This window comes from Canis lupus, chromosome 36 (genome assembly GCF_048164855.1).
Source record: "Canis lupus baileyi chromosome 36, mCanLup2.hap1, whole genome shotgun sequence".
NCBI classification, from domain to species: Eukaryota; Metazoa; Chordata; class Mammalia; order Carnivora; family Canidae; genus Canis; species Canis lupus.
The window spans coordinates 28,728,559-28,747,227 of record NC_132873.1 but is presented as its reverse complement, the minus strand read 5'-3'; the positions used below and the strand labels follow the sequence as shown (position 1 = coordinate 28,747,227).

General features: G+C 43.4%; 1 protein-coding gene and 1 long non-coding RNA gene across 9 annotated transcripts; one reads left to right on the top strand and one right to left on the bottom strand.

Moving 5' to 3' along the window:
* Positions 1-323: 323 nt before the first annotated feature.
* Positions 324-5,484, bottom strand: LOC140625811 (uncharacterized). Its single transcript, XR_012025115.1, has 3 exons — positions 5,119-5,484; positions 4,470-4,572; positions 324-620 (listed from the first exon to the last, which is right to left on the bottom strand). It is a non-coding gene; the product is annotated as an uncharacterized lncRNA (long non-coding RNA).
* A 925-nt stretch (positions 5,485-6,409) lies between these two features.
* On the top strand, positions 6,410-16,358 carry NABP1 (nucleic acid binding protein 1). 8 transcript variants are annotated; one of them, XM_072813414.1, is made up of 8 exons: positions 6,420-6,850; positions 7,216-7,354; positions 10,257-10,328; positions 11,992-12,067; positions 12,509-12,575; positions 13,770-13,901; positions 14,091-14,153; positions 16,153-16,358. In XM_072813414.1, the coding sequence occupies exons 1-8, from the start codon at positions 6,760-6,762 to the stop codon at positions 16,287-16,289; spliced, it is 777 nt and encodes a 258-aa protein (XP_072669515.1). In that variant the 5' UTR covers positions 6,420-6,759; the 3' UTR covers positions 16,290-16,358. The 8 variants fall into 8 exon arrangements, 5 of the variants coding, with proteins under 5 accessions (XP_072669519.1, XP_072669515.1, XP_072669518.1 ...); XR_012025113.1 differs by having other exon boundaries at positions 6,427-6,850; positions 14,091-14,223; positions 16,158-16,358; XR_012025112.1 differs by having other exon boundaries at positions 6,428-6,850; positions 14,091-14,223.
* Positions 16,359-18,669: the final 2,311 nt, after the last annotated feature.

The following is an 18,669-nucleotide window of genomic DNA, read 5'->3' as shown; positions in this document are numbered from 1 at the left end:
TCAGTAGCCTCTAATGATTATTACTGAGAGCCGTTAATTCATGAGCGGCTGTCGCGGTCATCTTGTCCACATTTCTGGGACCATGTATGTCTTTACATACAAAGAGAAGGGGTTAGAGGACACTACCTGTAAGCGCTCTTCCAATGCAGATGCTCCATGTCCACTTGGAAAATGCTCTTGACTAGGGGTTTGTATGGAAGCAGTGGCTGTTTCTTCCAGGTGATTCATTGGTATATGTGTATGCTTGCATGTGTGAGAAGGCAGAGAAAGTAAGCTGTAGAGTGCTTTGAAATAAGAAAAGATCATTTATTTTTATCATAGAGAAGCCAAGAGAATAAATACATCTTCCATAAAGAGTCATCAAGCCCTCCAGCAGTGTGTGTCAGGCATGATGGTAGTTAGGGGAGCCTGTTACGGCTTCTGGTAGGGCTTCTGAGAACAGGAGACTAGGATTTTAAAATGCTCATGAGGGATCCCTGGGTGGCGCAGCGGTTTGGCGCTTGCCTTTGGCCCAGGGCGCGATCCTGGAGACCCGGGATCGAATCCCGCGTCGGGCTCTCGGTGCATGGAGCCTGCTTCTCCCTCTGCCTGTGTCTCTGCCTCTCTCTCTCACTGCATGCCTATCATAAATAAATAAAAAAAATTTTTTAAATGCTCATGAATGTACTTATTTATTTTTTTACACATGTCTTAGCCTATTTGGTCTGTTTTAACAGAATAGCATTGACTGGGTGACTTATAAACAACAGAAATTGATTTCTCGTAGCTTTGGAGACTGGGAAGTCAAAGAGTGAGGCATTGGCAGATTTGGTGTCTGGGAAGGGCCTGTTTCCTAGTTCACTGATGCCCGTCTTTGCTTCGTGTCCTCCCCCGGCAGAGGGGGTAGGGAGCGTGCTGGGGTCTCTTTCATAAGGGCACCCAGCCCATTCACGAGGGCTCCACCTTCTTATCTGAAGACCCTACCTCCAAATTCCACATTACACTGGGGATTAGATTTCAATACAGGAATTTGGGGTGGCACTTGAACATTCCCTCTAGCTCAACATAGGACAATGAGGAACATCAGCAAACAGTGTGAGTAACTCTTTTTGAAGCGTCTATAAACAGTCAGTATGGAAAGCACTTCTGATCTACAGAACTTGGTCATCTCTCTTTGTATATGTGATTTGTAGCTTTTTTTTTTTTTTAACAGAATATCCTTTTTTTTAAAGATTTTATTTATTTATTCATGAGAGACAGAGAGAGAGAGAGGCAGAGACACAGGCAGAGGGAGAAGCAGGCTCCATGCAGGGAGCCTGACATGGGACTCGATCCCAAGACCCCAGGGTCATGCCCTGGGCCGAAGGCAGGCGCTAAACCACTGAGCCACCCAGGCGTCCCTAGCCTTTTCTATCATATCCCTTTAAGTATGAGGAGTATGAAGAGTGTGACACATACTCCAATTAGATAAATCTGCCAATAAAGAAATAATTTTGTTTAATGAATTCTGAATTAGTTCAGTTGCCAGTAATATTTTGTTTTCTCAGCTGAATAAACAATAAATCCAGGCAGCTAGTTAGATGAATGGTGCACTTGAAAGAAACTTTCTGGAACACAGAAACTAAAGTTGTTCACGCTATCATTAAAAAGATAATGTAGTTGCGCTGAATTAACCTACTTAGGGATGCATTTCCTCCCAAGAGAAACTACAAAGTTATTCCTCGCCAGCGGACCTCACTGCCCCCACCACAATTAGACATTAGGGATTAAATAACCTGGTGTTGCGCTGATCACTGTGAACTACAAAGCCTTCAAAAAAAAAAAAAAATCCAATTACCCACTTAGATAACCAGAGAAGTGTACTTTTAAAGGCAAAAGAACCTGTTTTATAAAAAAAGTTATTTCACGTAACATTTGGTTTTAAATCCCAGCTCTGGAACTTACTATAAAATGAGAAAATTCACTTATATTGTTAAATAATATATCAGTAAGTATAACGTGATTCTAAGGATAAAATGCTTGGCACATAGCAAATGCTCAGTGTTAGCATTTATCATTACAGGGATTATTTGTGCGGCTAAGTTGTAGATATTACTAAATATTACTTATGAGTCTTTTGATTAAATCTTTTTTTTAACGGTTTAATCTTAAGATTTTATTTATCTATTTGACACACACACAGAGAGAACAAGCAGAAGGGGCTGGCAGGTGGAGGGAGAGGGAGAAGCAGACTCCCCACCAAGCAGAGAGCCCGTGGGACTCGGTGCCAGGACCTTGGGATCCTGACTCCAGCAGAAGGCAGATGCTTAACCAACCGAGCCACCCAGGTGCCCCCTAAGGTTAAATCTTTTTAAGAAGATTAAGAAAAGGCCATTTCTTTTGACCTCACCAAGTGTTACAAAGTAGATTACCTCTGTAATGTGAGAACACTGTAGTTCTGGTTAATTTTTTGTTAATTTCACTACACAAGATGCCTAGTTTTTAATTTTTTTTAAAGATTTTATTTATTCATGAGAGACACACAGAGAGAGAGATTGAGAGAGAGAGAGAGAGAGAGAGGCAGAGACACAGGCAGAGGGAGAAGCAGGCTCCATGCAGGGAGCCCGACGTGGGACTGGATTCCGGGTCTCCAGGGTCATGCCCTGGGCTGAGGGCGGCGCTAAACTGCTGAGCCACCCGGGTTGCCCAAGATGTCTAGTTTCAAACAGAACTTGGTCAGCTATAATATTGATGCTGTTAATAGCTGTTTTTTTTTTAAAGAATTTATTTATTTGATGGAGAGAGAGTACAAGTAGGCAGAGCAGCAGGCAGAGGGAGAGGGAGAAGCAGGCTCCTCGCTGAGCAGAGAGCCTGATGCAGCGCTTGATCCCGGCTCCTGGGATCACGAGCTGAGCCAAAGGCACATGCTTAACCGACTGAGCCACCCAGGTGCCCCAAGACGCTGTAATAGTCTTGAACAGATGCATAGTGTAACGAAAGTGAAAATGATTTTGATGATCCCGGAAACCAGGATGTGGTGATGAGCATGGGTGGCAGGCGGTGGCAAAATTGACAGAAAAACCTTCATCAGTGAGGGAACCAGAGGACCAGACCCTTATGTACAGGATTCTAACTCATACTGGGTCGCACTAAATCATCTTTACACAGGATACTGATGCTGAGATTCTGGCCATAAGCCTCTCATTATCGCAGAGATTTATGTCTGGTCTCTAAAAATGAGGAAGGCCTGAAGAACAGTAGGAGGAAGAAGACTATGAAGGAGGCCTGTGGATGTGTTAAGGAACCAGCAGTGTAATCATCATGACCTAAGCGGCTAGGTCTAGTGACCCGCCACCTCGGTTTATTTTCGCTGAATGGTATACTAGGAGCGATGATCTGAGTGGCAATAGCTTTTCTAGACATCTCCTTTTTCTTTCTACTAAGCACCACCTTTGTGAGTGACCGGGGTTAGCTGGAACCAACAGGTCTGGGTTGCGGAGTTCCTGCACTGTCCACACACTCGGCTGTCTTCAGTTTTGGTGACTGCGACGGCACTGGGTTGCAGTTTCCTTTCTGAGAACAGCTGAGTTAATGGGAAGGAAGTAGGTGTTTGGCTGGTTCTGTCCTGCGGGGTTAGCGCAGGGCTGGGTTGCTGAGCCTCAGCTTCTGCTTTTGTGGGCCTTGGTTTGCTAACTGGTTCCTCTTTATGCACGTTGGTAAAATCAGTCTGAGCGGCCCGAACTAATCCCTTTTCTGGGAACAAATGACTGAGAATGCAAGGAGTGGCTGACCTGCTTTATCCAAACTCTTGGCCACAACCGTGCTCAACATTCTTCATTGGTTTCCTATCTACTGCTAATCTTTTAAATATCTTGCTAAACCTTAAGAAAAAGGGGTGTGTGTCCGATTTAAATATTGCTTTTGTGAGAATGTTTTTGCCTGTGTTGAAGAATGTAGCTTTGGGGAAGATCTAAATGAAGCATCCATTACTGCTAGGTGATCTTGGTAGGATTAGAGCCTCTGATCTGAAGTTGGAGTCTTCGGAAGCCCTGAGGTTGGATGTGGTTCTGCCATTACCTGACATGTTTCATCATTTGTTTTATTTGAGGTTGAAATCATACGTATGATATTATTTGACACCGGTCTCCAACATTCCATTAAGGTCTTTGGCTTCCCAGGCCTCATTTGTCCAAGAAATGGAAGCTTCTGCTTCCTTAAGAATGTCTGGTCTCCCCTGCTAGTGCGACTGTCTCTGAAACCCTTCTCAGGTTCTAGGATATCTATGCCACTTCTTTGCAGATGTTTGGGAAGTGGTGGTTGACCTAAAAATAGTAAGAATCAAGAAAAAAAAAGAAGGCCGCTGCCATGCAAATGTTCTCAGCTCTTTGCAACATTTCTGTTACCATCACAAACAGTTAATTAGATGATTCCTTAAAGTCCTACAGATATATCTTACCGCTAAAAAGTTCAGATCTACCACTACAATTTAAGTCTAAAAAACAAAAAATCACCTTTAAGCCGGAGGGCCCTAGGGGAGGGGGTGTCAAGATCGCCTAGATTCGAAACCCAGTTTGGCCATTCTCTAGCTACGTAGTCTCTGGTGAGCTGCATCATCTGTGAAGTGGGGATAAAAATTAGCAGTCACCATATAGGATTGATGAAACACGTGATCACAGTTCAAGCTACCATTGTTTTTCTCTTCCTTAACAATAAAAAAGGGGCAGCCCGGGTGGCTCAGTGGTTCAGCGCCGCCTTCAGCCCGGGGCGTGATCCTGGAGACCCGGGATCGAGTCCCACGTCGGGCTCCCTGCATGGAGCCTGCTTCTCCCTCTGCCTGGGTCTCTGCCTCTGTCTCTCCCTGTGTCTTTCATGAATAAATACATAAAATCTTAAAAATAAAAAGTAATAATAATAAAGAAGTGAGGGAACTACGTATTGAGTAGCTACTATTTTCTAGGCCCTGGTCAGGCAGTTTCTATCTCTGATCCTGTGTAATTGTCAGAGGCAAGCATTCTTTTATTTTCCAGATTATTACACTTAAGACTCCAAAGCTTCATCAAGTGTCCTAAGGATCACACCGTACGGAGTCCAAGTCCAGCTTTGTTTGTAAAGCACGTGCCCTTTTTCACTACCAGAGGTAAAGGCCTAAAAAAACTTTACTCATTTTTTTTCCCGGGCTTTAGTGTCTCAGGTTTCCCACTACTGTTACACGATGGATGAAACAAATGGATGGTGCCTGAAAAGGCCCAGATGAAGCCTCAACGCCTATTCCCAAGCGCGGGAAGCCAGGCTGAAAAGGCTGCAGAGTGTCTGCCGCCAAGTATCCACATTCTGGAAACGCCGGGACTACCGGGACCCCAGAAGGGCCAGGTGAGGCAAGGGCAAGGGTGAGGCGAGACGGGAGGAGGCCGGGTGGCACACAGGGAACTACTCTGTGGACAGGATGGCGGGAGACACAAGTCCTCCAGGTCCCTGAAGACCCACAGCACACCCCGGAGGGGCCCCGGGGTGAACGGGGGGGCCCTAAGGTGAACGGGGGGGCTCCGGGGTGAGCGGAGGGGCCCTAAGGTGAAGGGGGGGGGCCCCGGGGTGAGCGGAGGGGCCCTAAGATGAACGGGGGGGCCCTAAGGTGAACGGGGGGGGCTCCGGGGTGAGCGGAGGGGCCCTAAGGTGAGCGGGGGGGCCCCGGGGTGAGCGGAGGGCCCCAAGGTGAAGGGGGGGCCCCAAGGTGAACGGGGGGGGCTAAGGGGACGCCTTGGAGTCGGCCTTGACGGGAAGTTCCTCCCTAAGTTTCGCTCTGGCCCTAAAACTGCCCTAAAAATGTGTCCGTTACAAAACAATAAAACAGGCACAGGTCGGGCATGGGATAGGGCCCGGGAGGGACGCGGGGGGCGGGGTGACCTTCCCCGAGGAGGCGGCGGGGCGGGCGGCAGAGCCCTCGGGCCCGCGGCCCCGCCCCCGACGCACGGGCGCCGCCGCAGCTCCCCGCGAGCACCCACGGGGCCCAGACACGGCGACCGTCCCCTGCGAGGTTAGGGCGGCGGCCGGGCGGGGCGCAGGCGGGAGCGCGGGGGCAGCACCGCCGGGGGCGGGGGCGGGGGCGGGGCGTGCGCGGGGGCGGGGCGTGCGCGGGGGCGGGGGCGGGGCGTGCGCGGGGGCGGGGGCGGGGGCGGGGGCGGGGGCGGGGCCGAGAGCCCCGAGGGAGCCCGAGGGGCGGGGCCCGCGCTGACAGCCGGGAGGGGCCGGGGCGGGCGTGCCGACGCCGCGTGACGTCACAAGGGGCGGGGCGGCCGGTGCGGGGCGGGCGGCGCGCGGGCGCGGCGGGCAGTCGCTGCTTGGGCGCCGGGTGCGCGGTTGCTGGGCGTGCGCCTCGGGCTCTCGGTGCCTGCCGGTCCGCTGCCGGTCCGCTGCCGGGCGCGCGTGTGCGCGGGGGTGCGCGGGGGTGCGCGGGGGTGCGCGGGGGTGCGCGGGGGTGCGCGGTCGTGTGTGCGCCCGGGGGCCCGGCCGTCCCCCCCGCGCCCGCTTCGCCTCCCCGCATCCGGAGGGCGGGCGCCTGCTCCCTCCAGGAGCGCGGTTCGCGGGCGACCTGCCTCGGCGTTCTTTTTTTTTTTCCTTTTAAACTTGTGAGCTCTTCTTTTCTTCCCCCCCCCCCCCTTTTTTTCCTTCCTCTTTTTTTGGACTCGGTGCCGTCCGGGCCGGTCCCCCGGTGCCCGCCCCCCGCCCGCCCCCGGCCCCGGCCCCGGCCCCGGAGGGGAGCCCCGTCCCGCCCCCGCCCGCAGCCGCGGCCGCACCTGCCTCGATATGAATGGGGTCAGCGACCCGCCTCTCTTTATAAAAGACATTAAGCCCGGACTGAAAAACTTAAATGTCGTCTTTATTGTCCTGGAGATAGGTAAGTGGGGTCCGCAGCCCCGCCCTCCCCCGGCGCCGCGGCTGCGAGCTCCCCTCCCCCTCCCCTCCCCTCCCCTCCCCTCCCCCTCCCCTCCCCTCCCCTCCCCCTCCCCTCCCCTCCCCTCCCCTCCCCCTCCCCCTCCACGTGGCCCCGGCGCCCCCGCCGGGCTCGGATCCAGCCTGCGGCGAACCCCGGGGCTCGACCTCCTTCCGTCTTCCCGTCTTTCCGCCGCGCTCTGGTCCCGGAGGAGGAGTCAGAGCCTTTCTGGAAGTCCTCATCCTCCGGTGCACCCCTCCCCCCTCCTCCTCCCCCTCCCCCTCCCCATCCCTCCTCCCCCCCCCTTTGTGATTTTTAAATCTTCGCAGGACGCGTGACCAAAACCAAAGACGGCCACGAAGTGAGATCCTGCAAAGTAGCAGATAAAACGGGCAGCATCACGATCTCCGTGTGGGATGAGATCGGAGGGCTCATACAGCCCGGGGATATTATTCGGTTGACCAGAGGGTAGGTGTGCACCGGAGGGGGAGGGGGAGGGGGAGGGAGGGAGGAGGGGGAAGGAGGGGGGAGGGGGAGGGCTGCCTGAGTCACAGGGGGGAGGGGGAGGGGAGGAGGAGGGAAAGAGGGGGAGGGGGAGGAGAGGAGGGAGAGAGAAGGAAGGAAAGGGGAGGGGGAGGGGGAGGAAGGGGAAAGGGGAGGAGGGGGGAGGGAAGAAAGGAAAGGGGAGGGGAAGGAAAAGGGAGGAGGAAGGAGGGGGAGGGGAGCGGAGGGGGAGGGGAGAGGAGGGGGGAGGGGAGAGGGAGGGAAGGAAGGGGAAAGGGGAGGAGGGGGGAGGGGAGGGCTGCCCTAGTCACAGGCCCGGGGCTCAGCTGCTCAGCTGCTGCGGGAACCTGGGCGAGGCCTGCATCTTTCCCCAGGGTGGGGGGCGGGGGGCGGGATGCTAACTTGGATCGAGGGATGTCCCCACCTTTGCCGGAAAGAGTGGTCAGCCTCCCTCAGGAATCCAACCCGCTGCCCCTCAGTTCACAAGTTAGATTATTAGACCCTGCTTTGGGTGGAAGGGTCTGGAAGGGGTGGAGTTTTTAAAACGTGGATAAAATTCACATAATCCATACTTTTTTTTTTTTTCCTCATGAGTTTTTAAGTTGACAGTACTTTTCCGACCTTTCCCCCTTTTTAGTGACTTTTGAAATCCTGCCCCTATTTTATTTAGTCAGCAAGGACGTAAGATTGTCATGGGACAGGTTAGCAGTTTTCGTGGTATGTCAGGTTTGTGCTCCCATGTAAAAAAAGTTAAGAGGGGAAGTTTACGGTTACCTGGAAGATGCATTCTGAAAAAAAGATTTCCTGTGCCTACTGCTGTCAGGTCAGCATAGTGCAAAAACCAGGATGATGTGCAGAAAATGTTTGGCAGGAAGGTGTCAATGATACCTCCATCCAAAAGGGTCAGCTGGCAGATTGGCTTTTAAAAATAATTTAGGAAGAAAATAAATGGATAAATAATAATTGAGCACAGCCTTTTATTTTGTTGTTTGTTTGTTTTGATAGAGTTAGACTGCCTTTAAGATTTTACCAGATATTTAAAGTAGGAAGATAAAAGTCCAGAAAAGGGCCTCGAAATGGATTTTGGAAGTTCTGTGGCCAATAGACTTGTAATAAGTTACTGGTCGTAACTACAGGAAAAGTGGGTGGAGATTGATGTTGGCATGGTAAATAGAATCTCAGGGGCGTGTCGGCTTGCCCTGAATGGAGGAGGCTGGTTAGTTAGAGCCCTTTGGTAAGACCTTCCAGGCCTTGCAACATCTTCAGGAAGTGAGGCAGAGTATCATCAAAGAAGGAAGTGAGAGTCAGAACATAGACATTTTATTCTCCTTCAGTGACTCATTATGACACTGATTGTGTCTTTTAAACTTCCACATCTGTAGCTCACACAGAAGAGAATTCCTGCCTGTGAGGGTGTGGTGAGGATTAGTATAATTAAAGTTTTTTGGCTACCAAAGTATTTCTCGTTCCAGTGATTATAAGTATTTTATGCAGTGTACACAGCATCTCATTTCAAATATTTCATATTTTGTGGTCCTGGAAAATACATAGATGTGTCCATCAAAAAATCGGTGGAAAAACTAACATCAAGACACCCATATAGTGTATTTATAGGATTTTAAGGAAGGCAACTTAAAGGAAAACTCAAAACTAAAGAAACTCCACTATTTTGTAACTTTACCATGATCTTGAGATTATTACACTTCTGTAACTTCCATTTCTGTTAAATGGGAGTAATGATTACTTTATTAACTAAAATAACATCTAGCAGAGTCTGGCCTATTGTAGGTGCTTCAGTTGTGATCGTATCTGAGAAAAGTAGTTTTTGAAGAAAAGCATGCATCTAAATAATGGTAATTTGAATATTGATAGGTTTATCAGAAAACCCTGCTATCTATCGTTGATCTCATTCTGGAAACAAGTGCAAGTTAAATGTTTACTTGTACCTTGAAATTTTTTTCTCAACACGCATTAACATTTGTTAAAAGGTGAAATACCAGTGCATTATTTTTCTTCTAAGTCGCTTTTTGTGTAGCATAAGAGTGCTGGAGTCTCTAATAACCCTCACTAAAGGGAAATGTATAATGTGAAACTAACAAGTATTTATTGACTATAACTGTATTTCAACAATATTTAGTTATAATTTATCATTCTAAGATACAAAGTTACCATAGTAGTGGTGTAGAGAACCACTGAAAACCAAACCACAGACTGATTTTACAATGTTTATTAACTTATTTTTTTAAACAGTTTTGTGTGGAGGAATATGTAACAATGCTGTCTGCATTCAGGGTTGATCAGAGTAAATAATCTGTTCAGCCAAGTTGATGCTAAAAGTTGCAGATTTGGAAAGACAGAGATTTGTGATTGGTTTTTTTTAGGCCCTGGATTTAATTTTACCAAGTTTTCAGTAGCTTGTGAATCCTGTGTGGTTTATGGAGGCAAAGGAAAAACTATTATATTGATAATTGAGTAGACCAAGTAAATGAGTATAAAAGTAAATAAACAGTGTTAATTTTATGTATTTTGTAACAAAAATAATTTCTGCTTGACTCTCTACAACTGAAAGTTCTTTTGTTAATTGACTAAAGATGCGGTCTTTGGAGTATAACAATGCTTGCTTTGCAAAAAGACTCTTTTCTAGGGTTAGATATAGTTTAGATAATTGTGTGAACATATGGCAGTGGTTTTCTTTGTACTGTTTTTTTGTAAGTAACAGGTTGATCAAAATTAATTCTATTTGATTTACTACCGTAGACACAGAGTTTGATCTCTGCCTATACCCAATACAAAAAATAAGCATAATTTTACTTACGTAGAGGGAATTTATGTATTTCTACAGAACGGATGTTTCTTTTCTTTCTAGGTATGCATCCATGTGGAAAGGGTGTTTGACACTTTATACTGGAAGGGGTGGAGAACTTCAGAAAATTGGGGAGTAAGTATTAAAATGCAATTTCCTATCGCAATTGAATAAATCACATATCTACAGAATAACTGGTAGGTATAAACTGTAAACCTCGTAGCTTTGCTTGACTGGTAAACTGAATGCCTTCAGCCCCTTCACTGTAAAAGCAGCTTTCCACGTATGTACCAGTTGAACAGCCATCCATATTGTTTCCTGTGGTTGAGAATATCCGTTTTCCCTGGCAGAGAGCGTTAAGTCCTACTTGAGACGATCCCCAGCGGGGCCTTTTCTGGAGGCACTGGCAACATGGCATCTTCCAAGTGTCACAGTGCCATTTTTAAATAGGTTCTGTTTTCTAGTGAATTGCCAAAGAAGAAGAAGCTACATAAGAAGCTAAGTTTCAGGCCAATAGTTTAAAATTTCTTTTTTCATTTATGGATGAATATGTACTCATGGTAAAAGGACTTGCAGTGATGACAATTGAAGTCCTGTATTTATCCACAGTCTAGGTACCGTACAGGCAGCCACAATGCGAGCTTCCATACACTACTACCCTGACTTGGAGGAACCATCCTCTCTAAGGGTATAAAGGTAATTCAGCCTCCATATTAGCCTAGACATTTGGGATGTATTCATAAAGTACTGTGTTGGCAGCAAGCCAAATCATTAGTCCATTCTGTTCGGTTAATGCGTAGATATCTACTTAATGCCATCAAATTGGAGGATATTTAAAGAGAGAAGCCACACATGGCACCAAAAAAGAAAAAAAAATGCTGTTCCACACTGCAGGAATAAAATTCTTATTTGGAAAAGATAAGCAATCCTGCTAGCTTTTAAAGCTCAGAAACTGGTAACACTTTGCTCTTGCTAGGAGGAAAACTAGAATTTACTTATGTTTGTTATTAGAGTAGTGTTAGAGCAATGTGTTATGAATGCTCTTAGCAACGGTATCATCAAAAGATTTATGGTTTTTTCCTGACCTTTGTGTATACAGAAGTATTTATAATAGAGGTCAATTTTGTGAAGAACCTTTGGAGGTCACTCAATTCTTAGTGACTTTGACTTTGTCAGCATCAGTCTAGGATTTACCAAAAGTGATTTTAATTTCTTATTTATGGGGCAAGGAGCTAAGTAAATGTTGATGTGTAATGTTAATATATGCCATTGTCAACTTTAAAGAAGCCTTGGTATCAACTGTTGTCTTAATAGCCACATGTCTTTCTATATACCTGCGGAATCCACTCTTAACCTTGGATGATTATCTTTGCAGATTCACAGTGATTGGTCAAAGAGGGACTGGATGAGAGTGGTGTGAATGGATCAGTGCAAATCCATCACCACTACTGGAAAAAACACTCTGGAACCCTAAACATGGTTCAGTGGCATCAGCCTATGTGGAAAAAACAGCACAGAGTTGTGTTTCTGTGTCCTTGATCTTTGACATGATTTATTTTTTGTAGTACAGAAGCACTAAAATTAGAGCGTATTGTATATTGTAGGCAGTTGAATACTTTCGAGTACTTTGTTTTTATGGGACATAGCATTTAGGATGTTTTTGTTGGATAGTTAGCATGTTGCTTTTTAGCTAATTTGTATGATACCTAAATTCTTCATTCCTGTAAGTTATGCATGTTGTATAAAGAAAGGTTGATTATTTTAGGAGTCATTTAACTTGAGCTTTATTTTCTTTCAGATTTTGTATGGTTTATTCAGAAGTGCCAAATTTCAGTGAACCCAACCCAGACTATCGAGGACAACAGAGCAGAGGGGTAATTAATCCAAATGTATAGTCTATTTTTATGATTAGGCTGATTTTGACTGGGTACTATAATTCCCCGACTAGGTGTCCAACCTTGTCATACCCAAAGTATAATGAAGACAGTTTTTAAAAAAAAATCTTTAGGAAGTCATTTTCATTCTGTGTATTTTGTGAGTCTATGTTTGTGTTTTTAGTATCTCATTTTAAACATATGTGCTGTTGAGCACTTCGAGGAGTAGAGAGTAACATCAGGAAAACACATTAAGATCTAACAAAAACTATGAAAGGCTTGAGAAACTTTCCTAAGTAGTAACATTGAATGGACTTGGATAAATCTTCTAAAAATTTGTTTAGAAAAAACCTTAACAATTAAAGAATGGATACAACATGTTATTATAATAATTTTTTTTTATAATTCTTCAATTGGTTAAATTAAAAACATATTTTTTAGGCACACAATGAACAGAAGAGTAATTCCATGAATAATAATATGGGTACAGGTACATTTGGACCAGTGGGTAAGATTTTTTTTTTTTTTTTTGCATATTTGTGATCAGGTGTTAACAATTACGTGAATGTATCTTATGAAAGATTTAGAAGAAAACAATTTAGGCATAAATTAGCACTAAAAGGGAGCTACTGGTAAACAAGGAATTCCCAAGTAACTGATTTTCTAGATACTAGATAGCAGATATTCTCTAGCTACTTTATTGAGCACATTCTTTATTTTTTATACATTTATTTGTTTAAATTCCAGTGTAGTTAACATACAGTATTTTATTAGTACATGTACAGTAGTGATTCAACAATTCCATGTATTACTCAGTGCTCACCAAGATAAGTGTACTGTTAATCCCCTTCACCTATTTCACCCATCCCCCCCATCCACCTCCCGGAGCACATTCTATATTTAAACAGTGGCTTATAATAAGAAATCTGTTTTAGAGATGCATAATAGGTTTTCCATTGATTTCTTTTAACAAAACTTCTGTAATCTAGTGATTATTTATAAAAGATGCAGAGTTACTGGTTACTTTGGCACACCAAAAGCCTTTTATCTTTAGATTAATAGCTCACCTTAAATTTTCACATGTTGGTAGCTGCCTCTTTCAAAGTTTGGCCTTTACCCCTCAAATACTCTCAAATGTCACGTCAATGGTTCTTAACAGCTGTGTTAAAGGTCTTCTTGAAGTTTTTATTCGTAAATAACTGAGGAAGGGTCTTTGGGATTGGAGTTTGAGAGTGGCTGAAGCTTTTATTTGAACTGATGGCTGCATGTTTTGGCACAGCTGGTGGGAAACTTTGTTGTTTTTCCTTTGAAAAGTTAGAATTATACTGTCCATCTTGAAACTTTATTAACCATATTTGAACCCAATGCCAGTGTTCATGCGCCATTTTACCCATTTTCCTTTTTCCTTTTACGGTATAGGCAATGCATTACCTATGTTTTTCTCCTCTACTAATTTCTCATTCTGTTGCTCAAACTGCTCTGTTTCTCTCTCCTTATTAGTACAGCATCAAGTCAATATATTTACAGTAATCGTTCATTTGGAAAAACCTAGAGCCCACATTGAATTTTTCCCCAGGAGCTTAAAAATAAAGGCATTTGTTTTTTCTAATACTACTTGTAAGCATGTGTTAGAACTTCAAGTAGGTGTACTTCTATAGATCCGTGTCTGTAAATGGTGATGAATTTTTATATTCTTTTTTAGGAAATGGGGTTCAAAGTGGCCCAGAATCAAGGGGATGCCAATTTTCATATGCTGGTAGAAGCAATGGCCGGGGACCTACAAATCCACAGCTACAAGGAACTGCTAATAATCAGACAGTCATGACCACAATAAGTAATGGCAGGGACCCTCGGAGAGCCTTTAAAAGATGACCTATGCCAAATATTCCCATGTAGTTTTTAAACTACGTGCCCTACTTGAACACTTATTGCACTTTTATTTATCGTTAACTGTGAAAACTATGTCCTTTATCAGTTTCCTTTTTGTTTTTCATTTGTTAACAAGAGTGGTTTGTTTTTATAGCAAAACTGTTAAGCTGCTCAAGTCTCCTGTTGAAGAATTTGAAGAATGGGAACACTCTGAAAAGTAGGGGCATTTATTTTTAGAGCAAAAAGATCCGTGGTTATCCTCTAAAAAACATGCACCCATTTCATGGGTGAGTTCCTTAAGACGTCAGCATTATAGCCTCTATGAGTCTATTTTCCATATACATTTTATAATATTTAAAATAAGGCTTAGTGGGAGATGTTCTTTCGTCTTAAATTCAGGTATTGCCAACTAAAGCAATAACCACCAACAAAACCCACAAAAACCCAGTCAATGCTAACAGCAGTTTTTGAGTGTGTGTGACTCCAGGAGTGACCGACTTCTTCATTGATTGAGTGACTGCCATTAAGATTTTCCAAGGACTGAATCATTATAAACTCTTGTTTAATTACCAAAAAAAAAAAAATATATATATATATATATATATTCTTTATCAGAATTACGGAATAGAATGAGAACTGTATTATAACAAGTAATTTTTATAAGAAAGCTGCATTTATTTTAGGGTAGTCCTGTTAATATTTGTTAGCAACTTTGTGCATTACACTGAAGGGAAGTTTAAAACTGAGGCCTTGAATATTTATTTTTTGAAACTACCGTGTCAAATATTAACGTTTAATTTGAGGGAGTTAAAAAGTCATAATAAACATTGATCTGATTATTTAAAAAAAAAAACAAAACCATGGTAGCTAAAGATGAAGGCAATTCAAATTGAATTCATGTAGAAAATATGCAGTCATAAGTTAGAGAGTCCTGGGTACTCGCAGAAACACATCCTGGAGTGAAAATCCTAGGTACTTAAGCTTATTTGAAGAGTGTCTGTATGTATGTGCGTGTTGTCAAAGTTTCTGAACACAATTCACAAAGCCTTATCAGCAAAAGTTAAATGGCTCTCTCTAAGAAGTGAATACAGCTTTATTCAGAAATGTAAAGGTAGAGTTTATTTATGTGTTGTAAATGGTCCCCAGTTCCACTTTTTACTGCAGAGTGGAAAACTGATAAATTTTTCCTTTGTTAAAAACTCAGTTCTTCAATATTATCTCTTGAATAAAACTTGCATTAATGTTAACGGACCTACCTTATTTTTGCTCTTTCATTGATTTACAATGGAGAGCCAGTACATTTTCCTGTAGTTGTAGTGATTGCTTCATCCTGGCGACTGCTTTTAGCTCTGGATTTGTCGCTTTTTGACCCTACCTTAAGTCACAAAATAAGTAGCTTCTGTTTTCTAAAAACTCCACAGCCTTTGGATATGAAAGTTTGTGCCATAATATTTGTTCTAAATCAGTGTATTGAACAATTTCCGTACAGTGGAGAGTTAAGGGATAGGTGATGAGTAAAGCCAAGGAGCTTATTCATGGTTCATAGTACTTTGGTACCTGGGGTTTATATGTTCTAGAAAGCAGTGTTCCCTTTATTTTTAACTCATGATTATAGTTAATTTGGTTTAATGACTAGTATTCTTTTTAAGATATTTACAAAATTACAGATATTTGGAGTAAAAAATACTTAAAATGAGTATATAATTTTTTCTTTAAATCTAAGTAGAGGTAGGAGCAATAACAATGTAAGTTATTTGTGGGAGAATATAATATTCAAGATGATATCAAAAGAAAGAAATTTGGGGTTTCAGAAAAGTCAACTATCAGGGATTGTTGGCTTCCAGTCCTGGCCCATCATCTCCTAACCTGTGATGTCAGACAAATTATTACACTTAGAATCTCTGTAAGCCTTAAGTTGCGCAACTGTAAAAACAAGTAAGTAATATCCCTTTAGAGAGTTACTAAAGATTTTCCATGTAAGTGATGAGAATGATTTCTGGCACATAATAGGCAGTCAGATGTTAGTCGTCTGGTCCTATCTCAAGAACAGAAAAAAATGGCAACATTAGGTGTGGAAATACTGTTACCCTTCAACATGTTGAGATTAAATAGAGAACGATCTAAGCTATTATTTTGTAATTGTAATTTGCCTCAGTAATTTAATCTTGTTGTTCTGTGCTCTTTATCATTTATTAACAAATCTCTTTTTTCTTAAGGGAAGCCTCCAAAACCAAAGCAAAGTGAATTACAGTCCATAATGAATATTTGCCCTACCAGTCTGCTTGGACGGTACTCATCAAGAAGAGGAAGAAAGTTTTCTACCTTCCTCTTTTCCTGGTGCTTTGACCTGTGAATTTTTAAATGTCTAAACACCTACCAAAAACAAAAACCATGTAGTCTAGAAATACACAGCCTGCTAGGATTGGGTCCCGTTTCATTTCTGCAAAGACACTTCGGAAGTGATTTGAAGTCTCATCAGCCCGCTGGCCCCTCCTCTCTGGGCCAACTTTTTGGGTAGTGGCTACAATACAGAAACGGGAAGATGAACTCCTAAATCCAGAGGATGATGTGTAATATTGAGGGTTGCAGCGCACATTCCCATAGGCATTTACCCAGGGTTTCCTGTAGTTTACTACCTCTTTTTTTTTTTGCTTTTTTTCCTATAGGTTTTTTTAGTAATCTGCTTTAACTTTGAAGACCGTTTTAACTTGATGCCCTGAATGTTTTTAGTACTGAGTCCTTGTCACTTGTGTTATCATTTAATATTTTAAAAGAACATTTAATTCTGGGTTGAGTAATAATGCTAAAAGGATGATGCTGAGAACAAATAAATGTGGGGTTAATATAAAGTTATGATTATGAGAACATTTAAAGTATAGGAAGCTGGTTAACTGGCCCTATACAGTGTTCTCAGAAGTACAAATTGACTGTTTTATGACAGTCTGAAGACACAATGGCACTTTTAAGTCCATATAGGTCTGGCATTCTAGTTCTAGAAATGACTTCCCTTTTTTGTTATGAAAGTGATTACTGTTTGCTCCAGGCAACTTAGGGCTCCCCTGTGACTCTTAAGATCCTTAAGACAGCAAACCCTGAAAACCATATGAAAGCAGAATCAACATGGAGCACTTGCCCAGCCTCAGTCTGTTTTGCCTCTAGGCTTTTTCTTGGGATTACTTGCCCTACGATGGCTTTTATAGAAATGTATTATTCTTTAATCCTATCTGATGAAAGTCTTAACATTTCTGGTAGAAAAGAGAGTTACAGTTCTCTAGTAGGGGCTATGGGAGGGGTAAAGGCAGATGTACTTGGCTGTGGTGAAAACCAGGCTTCAGCCAATGATTAGATGTTAGGGTAAGGACACTCCCACGTTTCACAAGGTAGTTGTAATGATTAACAGTTCAGGTATACTTCTGAGGAAATCTAATTGTGACCTTTGGAAAACAGCACTGTCGTGAATGCTACGTTGTTAGGTCCCAAGGGAGAAGCTTAGGAAAATATTTTACTTTCCAGGCATATTCAGCTTTTCTCCAAATTCATTGAAGTTAAAAAAACAAATTCATTGAAGAACCAAATCACTCCAGGTTTCTGAGCTAAAAGGGTCAATGTTTCTCAAAGCATAGGTCACAAACTAAGAGACTAGGGGAAATCAAGTCCAGACCGTCCCCCAATAAGCCATTCACTTAGCACTTTTCTCCTTAAGAACACGAGGCCCAAAGATGTTCCTAAGGGCTCTTTGCCACTGTAAGATGGTAGCAAAGTGAACGTTTTAACAAGTTGGACTCGTAGACCTGTAAGCCTTTTGGAAAGGTCTTGAAAAGTAACCCACAACTAGTACGGCTCCACAAGTTTAGTATATGTGCTGCCGAAGTGAGCACAACTCCACAAGTTTTAAGACCATGCCGACCCAAGGCCGCCAACCCAAGGCTGCAGTGGACTCCGGTGTCTTGAGAGGCCACCTTCACACCACAGTCCTCAACATGACAGAGACCAGATCAGCTGAAGGATCTGGCATGCCTTTAGAAGCCAGTCTTTTTAACTATTTCCAACCAGAAGTCCAGCACCTTTTTGTTTGACTCCACTGAAATCTTTTGAGTGGAAAAGTTCAGTTTCTTGTCCATCTGTTGGATATGTTGAGTGAAACGGACATAGTGGTTTCTAAGCCACTTCTGTGAGATTTCCCTCAGGAACCCGTTGGAGGTACGAGTTGCTGCTCTTCTCTATCAGAAGGATTTTTTTAAAGTGTGGGTCTTGGTAGAGCAGCACTTGAAATAATGGCCTTGAGGATTTTTGTCTCCTGCCCTTGATACCTTCCCCAACACAAATAACTTGAAAGGCCTATACAATTTCTTTGTGAGGCTAGACTCTACCAAAGTTCCGTTTTATAAAACATGGAGAAATTGTAGTTCGATGCTTCCAAAGGGCAGAGCTGAGTAAAACAGGGTAGTCTTGAGTATGGCCTCTGGGTGTGAGCTGTGTTTAATTTTGAATTAGGTTCAAGCAGAAATTTCAAATTATGAGAATACTAAAATCAGATCGTCTACAGTGCAGCCCCCTAACTTCATTTGGGCCTATATCAAAAGGCTTTTTTCAACCTAGGTTTCTGTTAAGCTTTTTTGAGAATAGATTTTATTAGTGCTTATCTCAGCAAATATACTTTGATAGCATCTTCAACTCTCTCTTGCCCCCAGAGCATTCCTCAGTCCCCTACTATATTTGTGCAGAGAGGCTGG

Coding starts and splice junctions, on each gene's coding strand:
- NABP1 (XM_072813414.1), top strand. CDS start 6,760: ATGAATGGGGTCAGCGACCCGCCTCTCTTTATAAAAGACATTAAGCCC. Junction 7,355..10,256: donor ATTATTCGGTTGACCAGAGG/GTAGGTGTGCAC, acceptor TTTTCTTTCTAG/GTATGCATCCATGTGGAAAG. Junction 12,576..13,769: donor AGGTACATTTGGACCAGTGG/GTAAGATTTTTT, acceptor ATTCTTTTTTAG/GAAATGGGGTTCAAAGTGGC.